At 39.3% G+C, this 24,021-nt stretch overlaps 2 protein-coding genes across 4 annotated transcripts; one reads left to right on the forward strand and one right to left on the reverse strand.

Moving 5' to 3' along the window:
• Positions 1-1,657: 1,657 nt before the first annotated feature.
• On the reverse strand, positions 1,658-6,082 carry LOC128601496 (uncharacterized). 3 transcript variants are annotated; one of them, XM_053614757.1, is made up of 7 exons: positions 4,549-6,082; positions 4,109-4,450; positions 3,859-3,894; positions 2,974-3,072; positions 2,752-2,850; positions 2,586-2,623; positions 1,658-2,456 (listed from the first exon to the last, which is right to left on the reverse strand). In XM_053614757.1, exons 1-7 carry the CDS (start codon positions 4,598-4,600, stop codon positions 2,337-2,339), a joined length of 786 nt encoding a protein of 261 aa, XP_053470732.1. In that variant the 5' UTR covers positions 4,601-6,082; the 3' UTR covers positions 1,658-2,336. The 3 variants fall into 3 exon arrangements, with proteins under 3 accessions (XP_053470732.1, XP_053470733.1, XP_053470731.1); XM_053614758.1 differs by having other exon boundaries at positions 2,974-3,009; positions 3,859-3,957; XM_053614756.1 differs by having other exon boundaries at positions 3,859-3,957.
• An 11,305-nt stretch (positions 6,083-17,387) lies between these two features.
• LOC128601501 (uncharacterized) lies at positions 17,388-19,740 on the forward strand. The gene is made up of 6 exons (XM_053614763.1): positions 17,388-18,267; positions 18,366-18,707; positions 18,859-18,957; positions 19,081-19,179; positions 19,296-19,333; positions 19,463-19,740. Exons 1-6 carry the CDS (start codon positions 18,216-18,218, stop codon positions 19,580-19,582), a joined length of 750 nt encoding a protein of 249 aa, XP_053470738.1. The 5' UTR covers positions 17,388-18,215; the 3' UTR covers positions 19,583-19,740.
• Positions 19,741-24,021: the final 4,281 nt, after the last annotated feature.

The following is a 24,021-nucleotide window of genomic DNA, read 5'->3' on the forward strand; positions in this document are numbered from 1 at the left end:
GTACACCTCTCCCTTCCCACCTTACACTCTATAACAGTGCACTACATAAAGTTTATCCCAATATGCAGGCAATACATACTCTCTGTAGTGCTTCTGGCTGCTGAGCGCACTGCTCACTCCAATGTGAGAGGAAATCTCTGACAGATCCCCCTCCCCTAGATCCCCCATTTATTCATTGAGCAGATGCTTTTATCCAAAGCGACTTACAAATGAGGAAATGAGAAGCACCTTTCCAAAAGTCCCCCTTATGGTGGTCCTGGCAGGCATTGTCTATAATGTGGTCTTTTTCCAGAGGAGCTGAGGAGCAGACATTGTGCATACAGGTGGAAAGCAGGTGGTGGATCAGCAGCAGGCTTGCTGGGGTCAGATGGCTGGGGTAGGACATGAATGCTGGGGTTCTTAGGTAGAAGCCCAGATTCGGAGGCTGTGTCACCAGCCTCTGGCATGAGAAAAGCTTAGGAGACTGTCCCATCAGCCTCTGCCAGGAATATGATGTGTAAGGGTGTCCCATCGGCCTCTGGCGTGAACATGGCTTGGTAGACTGCCTCATCGGCCTCAGGCGTGAGCATGGCTTTGGAGGTTTCTTCGTCTGCGTTAGACTGGCACAAGACATGTGAGGCTGTCTCATCGGCTTCTGTCGTGAGCAGAACTTGGTAGCTGTGCCATCGACCTCTAACAGGAAGTGAACTTGGGAGGCCATGCTGTTGAGCTCAGACAGGAACATGGTGTTGGAGGTTACCTCGTAGTCCTCTAGCAAGATCATGCTTGGACAGACCATCTCGTTGGTCTCAGGCTGGACCTCTGGAGATGAGGTAGCCAAGTTGACTTCTAGCTAGAACTCTGCAGGGACAACCACCTCCTGTTTCTCAAACTGGAACTCTGGAGATCAGGTCGCCACAGTGACCTCCGTCTGATGCTCTGCAGGGGAGACCACCTCGTGGGTCTCAGCTGGTGGTCTGGAGGTGAGGTAGCCACATCGACCTCGGGCTGGAGCTGGGCTCTGTAGGCCGCCCTGTCGGCCTCGGGCTGGAGCTGGGCTGTGCCGGCTGTCCTGTCACTGAAGCTGGGCTGTGGAGGCCTACCTGTAAGCCTCTTCATATTAGCTGCTGAAGGCAGAACAGGTTTGTCCGACAGGCTGGTCCTCCTCAAAAAATGTTAAGTCGGGGTTGAATTCAGGTCTCCCGAACACCTTTATTAGTAGTCCAACCAAGTGTGATACATTACTTAGTCCACTGGATCTAGTGACACTCAGGATCTCATCCCACTAGCGAGATGGGCCAGTGTATTCCACTTTATTACACGTAACTTTATTTATGCAATTTAACGTTTGGATTTGACGTTTGAACTCCCTCCTCAGTTCTTTAAACACTTTAACAAGTTCAGTGCAGCTGAAAGTGCTGATGTAGTGCTGCGTCATTTCCCATCACGACTATTTGTAGACTACATACATCCTTTTTTACTGAGACTTTACATCTCATTATCAGTCCAGAGCTTCAAAACATCAATCATCCAACCCCCAGCCCTGGAGATGTGAGGCGACCGTGCTAACCACTAAGCCGGTCATGAACATCACTCACATAAATGTCTGAATATAATCAGGGAGGACTATTAGGTACATCGATAATGGACTTCAAAAAAATGATGACACACACAGTGTAATATGGCATTTGTGGAATTTATTAAGGAGGCACAATGTAAATTGTGTAAAAACATTAAGATAAAGAAAACCTCGACACTTCATCAGTCATCAATATACATTTCTAATGAAATTGAATATTTATTTCCTGGAGATTAATTTCAGGTTAAACAGTGGAATCTCATCAGTAATGCAGTAAACACTCGTCTTTATACTCAGCCCTCTTGAAGGTCCTCAGTATTTCTGGAAAATTGTTCAAATGTATAAAAGTTTTACATTTACAGATGTACTGACTACTAAATGTTCAGATAATCTACATTAATTACGATATTCACCAGATTTATCCTCTTTATAAAACTCCTATGTTTCAAAGCAAAATAAATTAAAAACAAAAGTTAAAGCAAGATGTGAACCATGAGCCGTCCTTTAATACTTTAACCTTCAGAATCAAACAAAATGTTCTTTTACATTCTGGAAATCATGTGCAAGAGAAAATGCTGAGAAAAAATCCCAAATATAAGACTTTCATTCAAGAAAGAAAAAAACAGCAGGATGTAGGATTTTGATCAGAAATATTTTTTAAAGCTTCATCCATCAAGTGAAGCAAATCAGTAGATGAATGATGTTAGGAGTCACCATGGAAACGGCAATAACACTTACATTTTGGTTGTGTTTCAAGTCTGAAGTCATTTGTCTTTATCTATTTTATTTTAACTTGTGCATAAACGTCTTCATGGCTCTTGTCTCTGGATGTTCTGGAGGATGAAGGTTTCTTAGCAAAACTCACAGCTGCATAGTTCAAGACATCTTCATCATCAGCCTGATAAAGAACAAGAGCCGTTATTGTGTAAACAGTTGTCTATTAGAATTCTCTGTGCATTGTGGATTGTAGGTCAGATGTGGATTTATTTAACAGAATAGAATCACAATTAATAGAAGACTGGATTACCTGATTGGTGGGAGTTTGATGGTTTCTTGATGAAGCACCTGAACAATAATACACATAAGTAAAGTTTAAATGTAGAAAGGATTCACATTTTGGTGACAAATTTATACAGTAACTCTATCAATAATAATAATAATAATAATAATAATAATAATAAAAGTAAACAAACCTTTTCTCTGATTTTTATATAAAACTCCAAGCAGAACCACGTTTACAATGAGAGATATTATAATGGAGGTCGTTAGGACAATAATCCAAAAGTTGTCTCCTGAAATGATGAAAAGGAACAACTTGTATAAATATTGGATGATTTATTAACAGGAAAAGGTTTTAACTACAGAAAATTCTGTTATAGAAAGTGAAAGGAAGTTTATTTGATCAAAACTCTTACCTTTTCCATCACTGCTCTTTGAACCCTCATTGGACCCTGTAACAGAATCTGTGTTGATGTTAACCGTTCCAGGTGTAGGACAGTGTTTCATCTCTTCACCTTTACAAATACATTGGAAAAGCAGCAAATAAACAGAAATGATACTAAATATGAATAATGTGAAATATTCAACATTTATTGCATATATTCCCCCTTAGTTCCAGGTAAAAAAAAAAAAAAAAAGGTAAAAAAAAAAACAGCCGTGTGTAATCCGTATCCTCGGTTTTGTAAACCGCCTTAAAGTTGGGTTTATATTGGACATTCGCTGTACGTTCGAGCTTCTTTCTTCTATTTCTCAAGAAATAAACACACAAAAAGGACATAATGTGTATTGTCTTAATAATGTGTATTGAGTGGACATCGAACCAATACATCTGAATATATTTTTAAATTTTCTCCCGTTAAAGCCCGGAAGCGGAAGCGGGCTTTGGGAAACGCAGGTCATCAGTGCAGTCAGTAAAAAGTGCATGACTTGGGCAACTATATAAGATTTTTATATGGCACAATAAGTTTATATGTGTGATATAATTAATAATATATATATATATGCTATAAAAAATTCTTTATCCGTACTGTATCCTAACACTGCAATAAGTTAGATATCCTGTTAAGTAGACCACTATAAACTTAGTAGAATCTTATACAGTTGCCCAGTTCATACACTTTTTAGATGGTCCCTTACTGACTCCATTACAATAAGGCGCTGATGACCTGCGTTTCCCAAAGCCCGAAAACACCTTTGTCATCAGCGCCTTATGGTAATGGAGTCAGTAAGGGAAAAGGTTTTAACTACAGAAAATTCTGTTATAGAAAGTGAAAGGAAGTTTATTTGATCAAAACTCTTACCTTCTCCATCACTGCTCTTTGAACCCTCATTGGACCCTGTAACAGAATCTGTGTTGTTGTTAACCGTTCCAGGTGTAGGACAGTGTTTCATCTCTTCACCTTTACAAATACATTGGAAAAGCAGCAAATAAACAGAAATGATACTAAATATGAATAATGTGAAATATTCAACATTTAATGCATATGTACACATAATTCTGGTTAAAGTGTTGATCTGGAATTAGCAGGTTATCAGAGTAAAACTGTTTACCTTCAAATTGCAGACGTGTTCCAGATGTGAACTTTAGTGTATTTCCCTCCACTTCTCCACAGAAATATTCTCCTCCATCATCTTCTCTCGTTACGATAATGTTGAGATCAAACTTCTGGTCATTTACAGTCATACTGAAGCGGCTATCTTTAAATCCCTCTGCAAATGTGTAGCTATTAGACCCGTAATATCTTACAAAATACTGAGGCACTTTTCCAAAACTCTGTCTGTACCAAGCTAAATTATTTTTGTTTTTGCCCTTGCTCATGTTACACTCCATAGTTACATTTTCTCCACGCTTTACTGTTTTCACATGAAGCTCCTTGATGTCAGAAGTTTTTCCTGTAAAAACGTGTTTAATATTTAATGTTTAATGTCAGTAAATGATTTAAATATGAAATTTGACTATTTTAAATGAAAGTTTTCAAAATGTTACTCACCAGCTGTGCAGAGAGAAAAAAGAGAGTAAAGCGCGACAAAGAGTGTGATCATCGTTCCTGTTTAGACAAAGTGATAGTGAGGTAATGAACTTGTGAGTTCAGTAGAAAAGCAGGTCCAGACTCACGCCTGATTGGATGTTTTGAAGCTGTGGACTGATTTGATTGGTCCATTAGCTGTAATGAGATGTGAAGCTCACAGTGAATTCTTGTCTATTCTGATGCTGTGATGAGTCACATGACTTTACAGATATGATATACTGGAGCTCGATCAGTCCTGTGTGCTGGAACCTCTCTGATAGAAGAAGTTTAATGTCATGTGATGTGTCAGTGTTAATGGAAACAGCACTGTGGTTTAAAGTGAGAGATATAAACTAAAGAGTTTGATGCTTTCTTTATCAGGGCTGTAAGAGATGTTAGACTTCTATAAATCCAGTCATTAAAACATTTCTGGTTAAAGGTTCAGTTACTGAAACGTCAGTAATGAGTATAAGGAGAATAATTTAAGATCCAGAATTAATACAGTTCATCACCTCGACTTCCACTTACACCTGACTTTAGAAAGACTACTGATCTGGCTGAATCCAACATGGCCACACACACAGCCACACACACAGCCACACACACAGCCACACACACAGCCACACACACATAAGGATGATGAAAAATAAGTAAATGTTTAATAATGAATTTCTGTACACATCCTACCAAAAATATGACACGCACACACACCCACGCACACACACACACGCACCCTGTCCAATCAGAACAAAAGAAAATAAAATTGATCTGGTAGGTGACATTATAAGCACCATAAGTTTATAGAAGAAGAAGGCCTCACCCACGCTCTAGGTTTAAAAATACTCTGTACTTCGAAGATCATGTGTGAGCTTACAACATGTCTGCTGCTTGTCCTGATGCACCGAAAACAACTCACTCTTTTTTGGGAAGATTACAAAAAAATTTAGAGCATGAAAAGATTCAATATTGGGTAATGTCAAACGGATGTACAGCCGGATTTTTTTTTCAATGCAGAAAAAGGAACTGTTGTGCTTTTCAAGTTCTCGGTCCCGGGTCACATCCGCTGGAGCTGCGCTACTGAGAGCGTAACTTTTAACGAGTGTGACTGGAAAAAGTTCAGAAAATGGTGCAAGGATTTTGACTACATTATTAGAATGGACTTCTTTTCCCCGGATGTGTACAGGTAAATGGAGCAGTACATCTCTGCAATGCAAATACCGCATCAGAGCAACAAATTTCTGCAAGAACCAGGTTTCGCTGCACTGTGTTTCGGTATTAACCGGTGACGACACACCCCATCACAAAGAGATCTGCGAAGTGAGGTACGAACGAACCAGCTGGCACGAACTACGACGCTATTTCCAACACATTGATGAATTATTCCAAAAAATTGGAAGAGACAAAGAAACAGTGAAAATAAAAGTAAGGCTAGAAGATCTCTCCTGAGATCAATATACTACTCCTGAGCAGAAACTCCACCTTCCCAAGACTCCTCCCACATGATATATAATTGACACTGAATACATATCGAGTCATTACATTCTGAGCATCAACATTCAATATGGCTTCTGAACTCAGACCTGATTTCTACAACTCTGATGCTTCCCTGTATGATGATGTGACCAGTTCAGGGTTTGAAGATGGCGAAAACCTAGGAAAAAGAAACCTGACCTATGTGACAACGAACGATGAAATCGACGGCTGTATAACCAGCACCGTGCTAGCCATCATACGCACGGTTACTGGAGAACTGTTGGACAGAATTATACAACAAGATCTGAAGGATAACTGCCACGGCTGCGCGATCGATCATCCGAGTCAACTCCAACACGCATGTTTGTTCGATCCTGAAGAGTACTATCTGCACCTAAACACCTACAGATTGCTGAAAAAACTGTTTAAACCGTGGTTCAAATATACGTTGGCAAGAGGTCTGAAATTGTGCGGTATCAAACACACTCCATCCCTGGAAAAAATTCAAGGTATCGCTGAAGCCACCGTGTGTGAATGGCAAGACGAGCCTCACATCAAAACCGTTCTGAATGAGGTCAAAGAGAAAACCAAAGACATTTTCAACGAGCAGGTGTACGAAGACATTGTGGATTACTGGACCTTTCACTCATCTCTGGAACCCGCTGAACCACCGCATTCGTGGAAAACTTCAAAACACGCCACGTCTATTCTGACTGCAAGAAAAGCCTGAAGCTAAACAACAAAAAATGCTGAAGACATTCGTAAACAGAGTGTGTCCTTAACACGTTGTTTGTATCAAGTTTTATCTTACATGTATTGCTCAAACAATTGAATGTAAAACTAATCATGTCTCTAAACCAATGTTTGATATAAATTGTTTAGAATGGAAAATGTTACTTTGATTGAATATGTAATACCATGCTCATGTGTTTTGAGATAAAATGTTTAATCTACACTGGTGTTTGATCATTCTGGTCTTGACACTCGAAAATGACTGAGCGATTGATGAAGAATATATATTATACGCCATCAGAACCTGGTTCGTACGGTGGCGTTGAGAGTTTGCAAAGAGCTATCGTTGAGAAAATAGGTAAAAGAGCTAATGATACTGAAATAAAAAACTGGTTAGCAGAGCAGGATGCATACAGTCTACATAAACCAGTATCTACAAAGTTTAAAAGAAACAAGGTTTCTGTAAAGAACATCGATGAACAATGGCAAGCTGATTTAGTCGATATGAGCAACCTGTCAGAGAGCAATAACAACGCGAAATTTATGATCATGTGCATAGATATTTTATCCAAATATGCCTGGGTACGTGTGTTACGAAACAAGACCGGACACGAGGTAACTAAAGCCTTTGATTCCATTCTAAAGGAAGGTAGTCCCCCCAAAAAACTACAAACTGGTCAAGGGAAGGAGTTTTTTAACAAAAAATTTAAACATTAATGACATTGTTCACTTTGCTACGGGTACGGGGCAAAAAGCATCAGTGTGTGAAAGGTTCAACAGAACGCTAAAGACCAGGATGTGGACATATTTTACCGCTTTTAACACGAGAAAATACATCGACATAGTCCAGGATCTGATTCAAGCGTACAATCACAATTACCATTCCAGCATCAAAATGAAACCCGCCGAGGTCAACGAAGCCAATTCCTTCAGAGTATTTAAACCCCTCTACGGACTGTTCTCACCTAAATTAAAGAAACTAAAATTCAAGTTTAAAGTCGGTGATATCGTTAGAATTTCCCGTTTAAAAAGACAGTTTGAAAAAGGATACGAGCAAAACTTTACAGATTAATATTTTACAATCTCCGAACGGATACCGAGAGATCCCCCGGTATATAAATTACTAGACCATGATGGTGAAAAAATTGAGGGAACATTTTATGTACCCGAGTTACAAAAGATCATTATCGGGAAGGACAAGACGTTTAAAATTGAGAAAATCTTGTCTGAAAAGACCAGAAACCGGAAAAAAGTCTGCCTGGTGAAATGGGTGGGGTGGCCCGATAAATTTAATTCCTGGGTTCCGGTCGAAGACGTAGTTAACATAACAAAAGGATCGTCGTGAACAAAACTGAAATCTATATTCATTAAAACATGGACGAGTGCGGGTTCTTCGTGACACTTCCAAGCAACGCATCACTGGATATTTACCCTAATAAGATCACGCACTACACTACTAAATTCGCCAAACCAATCAATTTGAGCGGGATATGGGAAGTCTCGCTCACAGAGGTTCAATATATCCAGAGTTGGTACTCGTTAACAGAGGAAGACTGTCCATGTCATATTATCCAGAGGGATGGAAAGACTAGATAAGTAAACTAGATAGGTCAAGTTCATCACAACAGACTTTGATGTTGACTTAAGAAAGCCATCTGAAAGTTGTATAAGCTTTTAATTTAATGTTTTGGAAAGAGAAAGAGACATTGCTAGCATGAATTAGCATATTTTGCTAGTATGTTCTAACATGTTGCTAACATGAATTGTTACAAAACAGGGACTTGGAGACAGGAAGTAAACGCAGGAGAGCAGTCTTTACTGTGCCACTTGACTAAACACACGAGGAGGCAGGAAACCAGATCCAAAAATAAAATTAACCTAGAGCACCAACACTTAATTTAACTAGAGCAGGAACATCCCACCAAACTAGAGCAGGAACGTCCCATTATCCAGAACAGGAACATCTCAGTTAACTACGACAGGGTATCAACAAAAGAACAAGAAAACAGACAGGGCATGGCAATATCATAACCTGGCACCATTATACATTCTGTCCTCTTCTCTGTTAGACCTTTCTCCTCTTTACTTTACTTGGCCTTACATTGCTCTTCTACAACCCTTTAGGTTAGTTTAGCTTATTTAAGTTTAATGGCACAGGAAGTGCGCAGCAACGTGAGGGGTTTAAGTAGACAGTCCCTTGATTGCCGACAGCTGGCGACACTTAACCCAGCTTTAGCGTCCATGCGCACTTCACTCACGTGCATGTTCTCAAGCTGCTGGTGCATGTTGTCGCCACAGCGCCATCTGCTGGCGGTACCGTAACATGAATTAGCATGTTGCTGCCATGAAGTAGCATTTTGCTAGCATGGGTTAGCATATTGCTAGCATGCTTTAGCAAGTTGCTAGGATGAATTAGCATTTTGTTAGCATGGATTAGCATATTGCTAGCATGTTTTAGCATGCTGCTAGAATGAATTAACATGTTGCTAGGATGAATTAGCATGTTGCTAGTGTGGCGAGGTGCCACCAATGACTAAATTTATAAATGAAACAACTAAATTTAATTTCTAATAATAATAATAAAATACACACACACACACACACACACACACACACACACACACATATATATATATATATATATATATATATATATATATATATATATATATATATATTATCAAGCTGTGACTATGCCACCATGGTAAATTTGTCCAGAGAATTAATTAACTCCAGGTCTTAATCAACATCTACCGGTCTAAAGGTTCATTGTACAATGGAAGGTCAGAGACATGGGACAAATACAAAAGAAAAGACACTTTATTAAGATTCAATATAATTTTGTAACATTAAAATCTTTGGAGTCCCAATCATGGAACCACTTCAGAAAAAGGCTGTAGCCTAAAACTGTCACACTGATGCCCCAAATATGCAGTAATTGTGTCAAGTCTTAAATAATTAACAAGAAAGAGACAAAACAAAAACATACACACAACTATTACAAAAAAAATTAGAGTTTCTAACACAGCACATGGAGATCAGGCCCACCACCACCTGCACACAGAAGGAGAGGGAAATTTCTGCTGTACAGCTTCAGCTCCTGAAAGAAAAAAAAATACAAAACATATACAATTGAACATTAATGATTAGAAAAGCGTGAGATCATACACACTAGAAGACTACACCTTAGAAGGTGCATTCAGGGCTACTCTAAGTGAGCCACTGCACAAAAGTGCTGCTGGTCCAAATGCACCACGCAGGCCACAATTCCAGCACTAAAGAAATACAAACAAAACATAAAAAGCAGACGATGCCCAAACAACCAATACTTTTACAAACAGAAATGCAAATCTCACGTTTAAACAAAACATACATCCATCAGGTAAAACGGAGCTCACCTGCCAAATAAACAAAACTAAAACAGCCACAATACCACACCACTCAAAATAATAAAGACAGCAGTTAGCAACACAACTAAAGCTATTATAAAGACAGCAACTGTAAAACGCCAAAATGGCTCCGAACAGGACAGCGACGATTCCTAGCTGTCACACGTTCAATAATACGGGAGGGGGGAACCTCTACACCCATGCCGAAATACGAAAGCAGGCTTACCCCGCCACGGGCATTAATTCGGTGTCCCAACAAACATTCCTCGGAGGTTGGTCTTCATTCACATTGCAAGTAGTACTGTTCCCGACTTGCGTGATGGTGCATACCTAACACTGTTCTCTGTCTCTCCATAAAGCCTTCATCTTCCATAAAGTGACATGATCCTGATGCATGTTTACTGCAAAGTTCATGGAGAACTAACACTAACACTTGCACATGTGATCAAGACCTCTTTACTGTTTCGTCTGTTGTAAAGAAAAAAATTACGAGCAATGTTGAGGAAATAGTCTATGATTTTTTTTACGTTTAGAATCTGAATGAATAGGATCAAAGAGGTCTTACCAAGTTCCTTTCAAGTAATAACAAAACTAAATACCTATAAATTGTGATTTTTATTTTTTTGGAGATTCCTGTACATTTTGGTAAAAACATGCAACTTATCTTTTTTTGATAGATTTATTTTAAATTTTTGCTTATGTGGCATAATATATGATTTTTTTTTTGACTCATTTGTAAGATGAAGTGAAACTACATGTCTCATAACTTTTGTAGGGTTTTGTAGCTGCCATTGGGTCTGTCTGCTCTCATACTTGAACTAACATATTATCTGCAAAATATCTGCAATTTCTTTGACAGTGTGGTTCACATCCTTTGTTGGATTTTACATGGAATCAACCACATGAATAAAATTAGACATAGGATCAACATTTTTGACTGACGTTCCTGCCATGTTTTAGGACAGCATGATTTGTGCATACTACATATCCTCAACTGATTGTGTAGTGTGAACGGTTCAGAGACATTTTTCTTCAGTCTCAGAGGCATTGCAGAAGCTGTGGTATTTTGAAGTGTGTTTAGTTTTCTCAGCAATCGTGTAGCGTGAAGAATGAACCCCTCTGCAACTAGTTGCAAGTACAGTGATGAGGAAAAAGCCAATGAGCCTCCAAGAGGAACTCAAATTCATCTGCTGTTGTGCACAGCAGCTAGAGTACTCACACTCAGAGATCCCTGCTGAAGCACACCAGATCTTCACCTGAAATCTCATTATTTACATGTTGTTATTTTTAATAATTGTTGTTGTAATTATTATTTAAATATTATTATTTATTTATAGTGAACCTAATGTACATATCTGAAGAATAAGTGAGGGAAAAACATGTGTTGTGGGACTGATACTGTCATAAATAAAGACCTTAATATTTTATTATTATATAATATTTCACTTTCAGGTTCTTCTCCTTTTTTGTCATGTTTCGGTTGGTTCACAGGTGCGATGTCTCCCACAGAGCTTGATCTTCCTCATCTGAAAGTACATTAGTTATATTTAAATAGGATCATTTAAAATAATAAAGTACAAAATACAATAAATAGGGGAACAGAGAGAAATGTGGGGCTGGTCCCGTTAAAAATCAAAAATCATGTGTATTACTAAGAATCAGACTAGGCAGAAGAATGCCCTGTTGACTTACAGAAATAGTCTTCACCTTCAGGTTCTTCCTTTGAGCATCCTGCAAACTGCACTATGGTTTGGTTGAAGCAAAGCACCAGACCACCATTTTCAAGTGGACCAGAGATCAGTTTTCTGGACTCCTCATTACATCAAAAACTGCTTTCACACTTCACCCAACATACCAAACACTTATGGCAAATTGCGCTGAGGAGGGAGTGCAAAAACAATCAAAAATTCCCTAGGTGGAAAATATATTATCTTTACAAAATCATGCGGAAAGGTAGAGCTCTTTGATGCTTGGTTAATGGATAAAAAGTGATTCTGTAACAGCAGAGATGAAAGCAGCTGTTTTCATAGCTTCATTCATTATTTCATCTCTCATTCATTTATAAGTTTCATTACACATTACACATTACACACAAACCATAAAGATTTTATCCATCCATCCATCTTCTATACCGCTTTATCCTTTTCAGGGTCACGGGGAAACCTGGAGTCTATCCCAGGGGGCATCGGGCACAAGGCGGGGTACACCCTGGACAGGGTGCCAATCCGTCGCAGGGCACAATCACATACACACGCACACACCTATTCATACACTACGGACACTTTGGACATGCCATAAAGATTTTATTCAAAAGAAAAAGGGAAAATCACAGTATCACAAATCCAGTAAACATATATCAGCCCAAGAAACATACTATAGTTATAGATAAGTAACTTGACTATGTAAAGTTCCCATGAAATGGCTTGAGAGCTGTGTGTATTTCTTTCTGTATGTAGATAAAAACTGTCATACTGACAGTGCTTGACTGATTTACGCATCAGACTATGCGAATAGAATTTGCGATACGCCACACTCTCACCAAGTGTAAACAAACCTGACAGTAGCTTGGAGATCAAGCTAAATACGGAGTACAGCATTTAGCGAGAGTTATTTTTTTACTGTGGAAGATTTCAAAACGTGGCCTTCACCCATGATTGTCCACTTTAACCAGAACAATACCCTATATGGCAACATGTGTTTTTGGAGTTATGTAAATGTCTGAGCTGAGGTCGAGCGTGAGCAGCAGTGGCAGTGACGGGGAGCCGCAGGCTGACCATTGGGAGACATCTGATGCACCTGAATGATGGGCTTATAATTACTTTTAAATATTACATTACTTGATAAAATTACACTATGTGTTAAAAGAAATTTGTGTGAGAAGGTTTGATGTAGTTTGGGTCACCTGCTCCTTGTTTGGTAGCAAACACAAGCCAATCATATAATATATCTTTCCATCAGAATGTATAGGGATCCCTGCATGAATCTCACAAACGCACCGCTAGAGAGGCCAAACGGTAGAACTTCAAACTGCAATGCCTGTCCTTGGAACGCCAAACGAAATAAAGCATGTGTTCCTGTGTACAGGAACTGAACACAGGACTTTGACACTTTGTTACTTTGACACATACCACCTACCTAAACATTGTTGCAGACCAAGTACACCCCTTCATGGTATCCCAATATTCAGTTGTAGGCATGTAGCGCATTTGTTGCAAAATTGTGTTGAAAATCCTGCTGCATGCCAGTTTCTCTTTACCATGTCTACCATACCTCCTTTAGATACATGGTCTGCACCATGCATGAGTTGGGCCAAATAAGGAAAAACAGTCTTTGGGACAGCTGGGCATCAAGCCAAACACTAGAAACTGGATCCATTCTGCAATGTGCACTCCACAGTTTCAGTTCCTGTTCAATGGCAGATTACTTTAAAATAGGCAAAGCGTGTGCACGCTGTGCGGTTTGTTTTGCAGCCAAATCAGCTTGAGAAACAGGGTCAGTGTCACAAGTATGTGCTTCGCATTTACAGACTGAAATCGATTTAGGAAGGAGAACACCATCCAGTAGATTCATGATCAGAATTTTGTGTGTAACGGGTTTACCAGAGGGAGTAACAAAACCTCTGTTTGTTCAAAACACCAGTGTCATTTAATGATTTAAATTCAGACAATTCAGAGGCCTGAGCTGAAAGTGAAGCAGGCAATTTGTGACTTTAAGTAACTGAAAGCTGATCACACACAGCATGTGCAGATGAAGAGCATGAGAGCCATCAGAGAGTTTCAAACTGGAACCATCAACAAAATAAATGCAATCAGCGTTAAGATTCGGAATGTCTGTCAGGTCTGGACATGGTTTTAAACATTCAAAAGAAATTTCAGCCTCCTCTGTCCATGTGACAACTTCATTCATGTGGATAGGGAGCTTGTGAGCCAGGTCAGAGAGAGGTTGTGATATTTCAGAATAATCAGGGATCCATGCACGGCAGTTATTTAACGTGCAGAGAAGAGACATGACCTGCTTTTTCATCCAGGGTTTTGGGAGAGTAGAGATAGGAGAAATTCTCTCAGGATCAATTTTTATGGTGTCATTTGAAATTATGTGTCCTAAATACTTGACAGACTGTTGTATCAGCTGTGGACTGTCACATGCATGTTTATGGACATTTTCCACAAGAAACATTAGCAGAGACAACAGGCTTCGTTACTGGGGCTAACTAATAGCAGATTGTTCACTTAAACTAGCAGTTTGCTGTCTGCAGGCACAACAAAGGACTCTGAATTTTGTAACACCTATGTATTAAAGAAACTGGGAGAATCTGTGAATCCCTGAGGCATTGATAGTGTTTAGCCTTGAAATAAAATGAAAACCAATACTTGTTGTCTGGATGAACTGGAATTGAGAAGAATGCATTGGCTAAAGTTGGTGTAATTTCTCAGAGTATTTTGGCAGGATTAGGAACAATGGGAACAGATAGAAAGACAGCCTCATTAACAAGATGTAAGTTTCGTACTATTCTGTATGTGCCAGTTTTCTTTTTTAACAGTCAGTAGAGGGCTAGAAACAGGGGAATGCGTGCAGTTTTTCAACAGTGAGGCAATGATTTCACTTAGACCCTGCTCTGCTTCAGAAAAAAAAAACTATATTGTGTTCTGTAAGGACTGTAATTAGATTTAGAAACCACCCTGCAGGGGTTGAGCATTTTTCATACTGCCAATATCAAGAGCGTCTGTAGACCACAAAGAAGGAGCAATTCTTTTTGTTGTTACTGATGCATCGGTTTCCACACACATACACATCCGGTCTAGAGCAGACAGCTGAAGTGTTTAATAAATTAGGAATGTGCTGTGTTTGTAGAGATGGTGAGAAACTGAAGACACCCTTATATATCCAGTCCCTACAGACTAGAACAGTCTTCATCCAACTCCCTTCCAACTACCTCCCCTGTTTGTCATTGACAGGTGAGGAACACTCTCCGCAATCCTAAATAGAGTTTGCTGCTCGCGGGTGAGTTGTAATGACACACCAATAAACTGATCGTTCTGAAATACATGACCAATAGTCAAACTCTCATTAGAGAGTCCTGGAAACCACTCATTTTCATAAGCGGTGTCAGGGCAAGTATGGGGGAACAGACTAACGCAATACAAAAATTCAGGCAACTCCCATCACTCTGTGTTTACCCCGGAATATAAGGACTGGCAATTAACAGAGTCCCTGATATTCCATGAGTAAAAATATGGATTGGTTTGTTTTACCGTTCAAAACTGCAAGAGTTGCTAACAAAGATTCCTCTATTGCTTATATCTCTGCTACGTCATAAGAGTAAAAGACATGTCTTTTGGCAGACTAACACACACACACACACACACACACACACACACACACACACACACACACACATACACACACACACACACCTTTGGGAATTAGTGTTTCTTCTCATGCGATCATAAAACAACATTTGAACAGTTCACATCATGAAAAAGATATACGAGTTTATAAAAATCACCACTCTATTCACTTCAGAATTTATCTTGCTGCTTTTTTCAGCAGTCACGTCATCAATTAATACAAATGAACCACTTCCATTGGCAGTAGAGACGCACCGATACTAAATTTCTCAGCCGATACCGATAACTGATTATTCAGAGTGATATCGGCCGATACCAATAACCGATACCGATAGTTCTGCCTTTTACGTCTTCTTTTAAATTAATAATAATTAATTTAATTAATTTAATAAAATAATAATTTAACTTTATTCTCTCCATTTCAACAAGTTGTTTGACAGTAACTGGTCTCATCAACAGAGAACACATTACTCTAATTAACATGAACACATGAACTACATTCTGAAGATTAAAGTAAGATTACTATCTTATTGAATGTTATTAATTCGTATTAACATTGACTGAATTTTTTTTAAAAAAACCTCCTGTTAGTCTTCACATTCACTCTCCACAAACACAAGCATTTCTACTTCATCACTGACATCAAACTGGTCATATATAATATACACTTTTATATATTAACATTAACTGGTTATGAAATATACACTCTACAAATAGACTGTTCTGTGCAATATATACTATGTTTTTGTCACTCATCTTTATTGAAATCTTTCATCGGTGTACTGGCCCTTTAATTCAGTGCGGGAGCAGCACGCGGGGGGTGGATTAGACTCGACGCGAAACTCCCGCTTCACTGCTGCTCATTTCCGGTGTAAAATTTTAGCAGTACAGAGTTTACAGAGATTACAAACTGCAGTTTTGTCATAATTCCACACAAGAGACAACTTCTTTACACACAGCACGAAAAAACATGTGTTTTCACACCCTCTTTTGATTGACATAATCGGCCCTGATCATCGGATGTTTTTAAACTATCGGCCGAGAGCGGGAAAAATAGCCTTTATCGGTCGATACATTGGTGCAACTCTGATTGGCAGCCATACGTTCCCATGCCACAAGATTAGGTGGTACGCTTCAGATCATGAGCAGTTCCTTAACTTCTCCATATTCTTCTCTACCTATCAGTGTTACATGTGTCTGGCCACACCCACTTTTCTTATAGTTTCCAAACTGTGTCAGTCCCGACCTCAAAGTCTCTGAGCTTTTCTCAATCTAACATTTTTATCTGCTATGAAAAATTCATTTTCATCTGAACTCCTATGTTGATGTGTTCGGTTATTAGAGCCATAACAATACAGCATTTCACTCAAAGTAAGACTCTCAATTTTAATGTGCCGGTGTATCAAACAATAACAGACTGCATATTAAAGTAGGCTATTCTGCATGAAATAGAGCTTATGTTGTAATAAACATTTACTTAATCAAGCCCACTCTTCTTCTCAGAAAAAGTGATTTCCTCTTTCTCTCGATTCAGGAACGGCTACAGTTTCAAACAGCACACTTCTCCTCAGCAAGCTGACTTTTATCGAGTCATACACGAGCAGACTAGTGTAGTCGTGCCTTTAATCAGCAGCAAGCAGGAACTGAGAGATTCCACGAAATCTTTACGGTTTGGTATTTGGGAGCATTTCTTCACCGAAACACTACATTGTGCCAAATCTACCAGGTATACTTCAATAACACAGCTAATATCTCACACACACACACACACACACACACACACACACACACATTTATGCACAAGTACAGCAAATTCCCTTTCACACAGTCTTTCCTCACTGATTTTATTCAGGTAAAAAAAAAATCAGCACTGTGCTACAGAAAGCTAGACGACTCTGACAGCACAACTAATTAATATCCGATTTTCAGTTTTATTTGTATTGCGCTTTGAGACAATGGACATTTTCTCAAAGCAGCTTTACAGAAAGATATAAACACAGGATAGAGATTTTAAGCATGTGAATTTATCCGTATTGAGCGAGCCGGTGCTGACGGTGGTGAGTGTTCTCACATGCAACACTATCGGTTCACTGCTCCATTCTCATGAATGCTGTAGTGTGTGCAGGAGTTACAGAACCTTGTTCTCATTTTTAATGACCACGCTGTCTGATACTGCTCAGGCGTTTTGGTACAAAGCCCCATGTGAAACTATGTGAGGTAATGACCCCAATGTTGAGAACTTGCTAGAATAACCAGGATGTGATTTATGCTACAGTCAGTAGGGTTTATCTTAAACTACTTAAAGTAAACAAAATGCCAATAACAAGTATCAAAACTGCATTTTTAAATAGCATCGTCAAGTACCATCTGTCACTGGTGGTACACTTCAGAGTCTGTCTTTTAAATATCTTTTGCCCCAAAACACTGGCACTGACCTAAAAGCACTTCATTAAACTTCTTCTATCAGAGAGGTTCCAGCACACAGGACTGATAGAGCTCCAGTACATCATATCTGTAAAGTCATGTGACTCATCACAGCATCAGAATAGACAAGAATTCACTGTGAGCTTCACATCTCATTACAGCTAATGGACCAATCAAATCAGTCCACAGCTTCAAAACATCCAATCAGGCGTGAGTCTGGACCTGCTTTTCTACTGAACTCACAAGTTCATTACCTCACTATCACTTTGTCTAAACAGGAACGATGATCACACTCTTTGTCGCGCTTTACTCTCTTTTTTCTCTCTGCACAGCTGGTGAGTAACATTTTGAAAAATTTCATTTAAAATAGTCAAATTTCATATTTAAATCATTTACTGACATTAAACATTACATATTAAACACTTTTTTACAGTAAAAACTTCTGACATCAAGGAGCTTCATATGAAAACAGTAAAGCGTGGAGAAGATGTAACTATGGAGTGTAGCATGAGCAAGGGCAAAGACAAAAATAATTTAGCTTGGTACAGACAGAGTTTTGGAAAAGTGCCTCAGTATTTTGTAAGATATTACGGGACTAATAGCTACACATTTGCAGAGGGATTTAAACATAGCCACTTCAGTATGACTGTAAATGACCAGAAGTTTGATCTCAACATTATCGGAACGAGAGAAGATGATGGAGGAGAATATTTATGTGGAGAAGTGGAGGGAAATTCAATAAAGTTCACATCTGGAACACGTCTGCAATTTGAAGGTAAACAGTTTTACTCTGATAACCTGCTAATTCCAGATCAACACTTTAACCAGAATTATGTGTACATATGCATTAAATGTTGAATATTTCACATTATTCATATTTAGTATCATTTCTGTTTATTTGCTGCTTTTCCAATGTATTTGTAAAGGTGAAGAGATGAAACACTGTCCTACACCTGGAACGGTTAACATCAACACAGATTCTGTTACAGGGTCCAATGAGGGTTCGAAGAGCAGTGATGGAAAAGGTAAGAGTTTTGATCAAATAAACTTCCTTTCACTTTCTATAACAGAATTTTCTGTAGTTAAAACCTTTTCCTGTTAATAAATCATCCAATATTTATACAAGTTGTTCATTTTCATCATTTCAGGAGACAACTTTTGGATTATTGTCTTAACGACCTCCATTATAATATCTCTTATTGTAATCGTGTTTCTGCTTGGAGTTTTATATAAAAATCAGAGAAAAGGTTTGTTTCCTTTTATTATTATTATTATTATTATTTATAGAGTTACTGTATAAATTTGTCACCAAAATGTGAATCCTTTCTACATTTAAACTTTACTTATGTGTATTATTGTTCAGGTGCTTCATCAAGAAACCATCAAACTCCCACCAATCAGGTAATCCAGTCTTCTATTAATTGTGATTCTATTCTGTTAAATAAATCCACATCTGACCTACAATCCACAATGCACAGAGAATTCGAATAGACAGCTATTTACACAATAACGGCTCTTGTTCTTTATCAGGCTGATGATGAAGATGTCTTGAACTATGCAGCTGTGAGTTTTGCTAAGAAACCTTCATCCTCCAGAACATCCAGAGACAAGAGCCATGAAGACGTTTATGCACAAGTTAAAATAAAATAGATAAAGACAAATGACTTCAGACTTGAAACACAACCAAAATGTAAGTGTTAATGCTGTTTCCATGGTGACTCCTAACATCATTCATCTACTGATTTGCTTCACTTGATGGATGAAGCTTTAAAAAATATTTCTGATCAAAATCCTACATCCTGCTGTTTTTTTTTTCTTTCTTGAATGAAAGTCTTATATTTGGGATTTTTTCTCAGCATTTTCTCTTGCACATGATTTCTAGAATGTAAAAGAACATTTTGTTTGATTCTGAAGGTTAAAGTATTAAAGAACGGCTCATGGTTCACATCTTGCTTTAACTTTTGTTTTTAATTTATTTAGCTTTGAAACATAGGAGTTTTATAAAGAGGATAAATCTGGTGAATATCGTAATTAATGTAGATTATCTGAACATTTAGTAGTCAGTACATCTGTAAATGTAAAACTTTTATACATTTGAACAATTTTCCAGAAATACTGAGGACCTTCAAGAGGGCTGAGTATAAAGACGAGTGTTTACTGCATTACTGATGAGATTCCACTGTTTAACCTGAAATGAATCTCCAGGCAATAAATATTCAGTTTCATTAGAAATGTATATTGATGACTGATGAAGTGTTGAGGTTTTCTTTATCTTAATGTTTTTACACAATTTACATTGTGCCTCCTTAATAAATTCCACAAATGCCATATTACACTGTGTGTGTCATCATTTTGTTAAAGTCCATTATCGATGTACCTAATAGTCCTCCCTGATTATATTCAGACATTTATGTGAGTGATGTTCATGACCGGCTTAGTGGTTAGCACGGTCGCCTCACATCTCCAGGGCTGGGGGTTGGATGATTGATGTTTTGAAGCTCTGGACTGATAATGAGATGTAAAGTCTCAGTAAAAAAAGGCTGTTTGTAGTCTACAAATAGTCGTGATGGGAAATGACGCAGCACTACATCAGCACTTTCAGCTGCACTGAACTTGTTAAAGTGTTTAAAGAACTGAGGAGGGAGTTCAAACGTCAAATCCAAACGTTAAATTGCATAAATAAAGTTACGTGTAATAAAGTGGAATACACTGGCCCATCTCGCTAGTGGGATGAGTTCCTGAGTGCCACTAGATCCAGTGGACTAAGTAATGTATCACAGTTGGTTGGACTATTAATAAAGGTGTTCGGAGACCTGAATTCAACCCCGACTTAACATTTTTTGAGGAGGACCAGTCTGTCGGACAAACCTGTTCTGCCTTCAGTAGATAATATGAAGAGGCTGACAGGTAGGCCTCCACAGCCCAGCTTCAGTGACAGGACAGCCGGCACAGCCCAGCTCCAGCCCGAGGCCGACAGGGCGGCCTACAGAGCCCAGCTCCAGCCCGAGGTCGATGTGGCTACCTCACCTCCAGACCACCAGCAGAGACCCACTAGGTGGTCTCCCCTGCAGAGCATCAGACGGAGGTCACTGTGGCGACCTGATCTCCAGAGCTCCAGCTTGAGAAACAGGAGGTGGTTGTCCCTGCAGAGTTCCAGCTAGAAGTCAACTTGGCTACCTCATCTCCAGAGGTCCAGCCTGAGACCAACGAGATGGTCTGTCCAAGCATGATCTTGCTAGAGGACTACGAGGTAATCTCCAACACCATGTTCCTGTCTGAGCTCAACAGCATGGCCTCCCAAGTTCACTTCCTGTTAGAGGTCAATGGCACAGCTACCAAGTTCTGCTCACGACAGAAGCTGATGAGACAGCCTCACATGTCTTGTGCCAGTCTAACGCAGACGAAGAAACCGCCAAGGCCATGCTCACGCCTGAGGCCGATGAGGCAGTCTACCAAGCCATGTTTACGCCAGAGGCCGATGGGACACCCTTACACATCATATTCCTGGCAGAGGTCGATGGGACAGTCTCCTAAGCTTTTCTCATGGCAGAGGCTGCTGACACAACCTCTGAATCTGGGCTTCTACCTAAGAACCCCAGCATTCATGTCCTACCCCAGCCATCTGACCCCAGCAAGCCTGCTGCTGATCCACCACCTGCTTTCCACCTGTATGCGCAATGTCTGCTCCTCAGCTCCTCTGGAAAAAGACCACATTATAGACAATGCCTGCCAGGACCACCATAAGGGGGACTTTTGGAAAGGTGCTTCTCATTTCCTCATTTGTAAGTTGCTTTGGATAAAAGCATCTGCTCAATGAATAAATGGGGGATCTAGGGGAGTCGGACCTGTCAGAGATTTCCTCTCGCATTGGAGTGAGCAGTGCACTCAGCAGCCAGAAGCACTACAGAGAGTATGTATTGCCTGCATATTGGGATAAACTTTATGTAGTGCACTGTTATAGAGTGTAAGGTGGGAAGAGAGAGGTGTACTTTCTGGATGTGGACTCAAGTATTCGATTCAAACGCTCTTAATGCATGTGAAGAAGTGTTACTGGCTGCAGCAGCGCTCTGTCACATCACATGTTTCAGTTTAACAGAAATAGCATTGTGGTTTGACGATGGCTCTTCATAGATGTAGCAGCACATCCCTTAAGTGTTCACACTTACACACACACACACACACACACACACACACACACACACACACACACGCAGTAAAGCCTGGTTTAAACTTCTGCGTTAATGTGTTTTTGTGTCTTTGTCTCATGATACAGAGAGGGGGATTATGGGTAAATGTAGCATGCAGCGACATTCTAGTGCAGTCCTGCTTTTATTTAAATGTAAACATTCAATACATGGATGAAATCAAGTCAACTTTAAATATAATTCTATTCTCCAAACTCTAAAAGCCGACTGTAATCAGATACTTCAGAAATGTTAATGCTGACAGCAATGTACCATTTTTACCAAAAAGGCAATATTTTTTTAATAAAAATGATAAAAGTGCATGAATGAATAAATATGTGTTCAGTGAGATGTGCAGTTAAAGAGGTTTTTCTTTTACAGAGAGTAATGGTGGATGAAATCTCCCCGCTCCTCTTCAAGGGCTACATCCTTCAGAGGAGAAATGGGTGTGTATCAGCATCACCTTCTGTCTGTACTGTGTGTATCGTGTTATTCAGTATCATATGGACTGGCGTGACACTTTCTGCTACAGCTGGGACACGTAGAGAACCAGGAGGACTGGTGTACTCCTCTGGAGGAGATTTAATGCTCCACCGCCCCGGGACATAAGCACAGAGAAGCCATTTTTGAAATGGGAGACAAGTTCGGTACGGATACACTCCACAGTTTTTTTGACTAGTTTCCAAGGTGAAAATAAAAATGATAGAATCTAGCATACAGGCTACACAATCAGCAGCTTTTCAGGCATGAAACAATTATGAGAGACCACACCAACTGTCTGGATATACATGGAGATGGAGAACTTATTGAAAGATTTCGTTTTGTTTTGTTTTGAAGGTCTTTCCAATTTGTCTTCACTCCAGCGACTGTCTGATTTCCTAATCCACCCCCTGCGTCACTGACTACCACTGTTATCATCTTCCAGGGGTGTATTCCAGAAAGCAGGGTTAATTTACTGTCACATAAACCCTGAACTCTCGGTTGATTAACCCAAACCTTGCTTACTCGGAGTATGTCTGTTCCAGAACACCGGTTTAGGAGTTAGTTCAATCAGCCTCCAATTGGTAACTCAGAGTTGATGCGCGTGCACGGCGAGGACATAAAGACATTATCAACGGATCGTCGATTTCAGGAGTCACCATGGAAACCCAGGGCGGAAAAAAGTGAGCTGCATACTTCAGCGAAGCAGAGTTAGAGGTTTTAATGCATGCTTATGAGGAATATAAGCCATTTATACAAAAAAAAGTAACAGCTCGAGTGTAAATGCGTGAATTTGAAAGTTGAGAAATATATGAAAAATTTCCTTTCAGAACCCGTATATTTACACTCACTCCAGTAGCTACCTTAGTCATGATTTGTGAAAGGACCGTACTGAAACTGTACTGCGTCCCCCTCCCCCAACATCCTCCTCCAACGAGTGTTGGATGTGACAGGGCTGGACACACTACAGTTTGTAACATTGGACGAGTTTGTGCAATTAATTAAAGAACTGGGATTAATTAAAGTATAATCTCACACCTTTGTGTAGATTTGAATCATGTAATGATTAACCTGTATTAAACATGTTATTAATATGGAAAGATTATTTAATGGTAGATTTTGCTAACATTTTTAGTTTTGTGCTAAAACTTGCTAGAAACATGCTAATTCATTCTAACAACATGATCATTCATGCTAGCAATGTGCTAATTAATGCTAGCAACAAGTTAATTCATTCTAGCAGCATGCTAAAATATGCTAGCAACATGCTAATCCATGATAGCAAAGTGATAATTACTGCTAGCAGTGTGCTAAAACATGTTAACAACATGTTAGAACATGCTAGCAATACATGGTATTTCGTGTTATATATTCTGTGTAGAAACATGCTAATTCATGCCGGCAACATGTGAAAACATGCTAGCA

The sequence above is a fragment of the Ictalurus furcatus genome, chromosome 25 (genome assembly GCF_023375685.1).
Source record: "Ictalurus furcatus strain D&B chromosome 25, Billie_1.0, whole genome shotgun sequence".
NCBI classification, from domain to species: Eukaryota; Metazoa; Chordata; class Actinopteri; order Siluriformes; family Ictaluridae; genus Ictalurus; species Ictalurus furcatus.

Bases quoted from the DNA above. Each gene is read 5' to 3' on its own strand.
- LOC128601496 (XM_053614756.1), bottom strand. From the start codon at position 4,600: ATGATCACACTCTTTGTCGCGCTTTACTCTCTTTTTTCTCTCTGCACA. The intron at 3,958-4,108 runs GTAAACAGTTTT...GTATTTGTAAAG, and splicing joins AACACGTCTGCAATTTGAAG to GTGAAGAGATGAAACACTGT. The intron at 2,624-2,751 runs GTTTGTTTACTT...ATTATTGTTCAG, and splicing joins ATATAAAAATCAGAGAAAAG to GTGCTTCATCAAGAAACCAT.
- LOC128601501 (XM_053614763.1), top strand. From the start codon at position 18,216: ATGATCACACTCTTTGTCGCGCTTTACTCTCTTTTTTCTCTCTGCACA. The intron at 18,958-19,080 runs GTAAGAGTTTTG...TCATCATTTCAG, and splicing joins GAAGAGCAGTGATGGAAAAG to GAGACAACTTTTGGATTATT. The intron at 19,180-19,295 runs GTTTGTTTCCTT...ATTATTGTTCAG, and splicing joins ATATAAAAATCAGAGAAAAG to GTGCTTCATCAAGAAACCAT.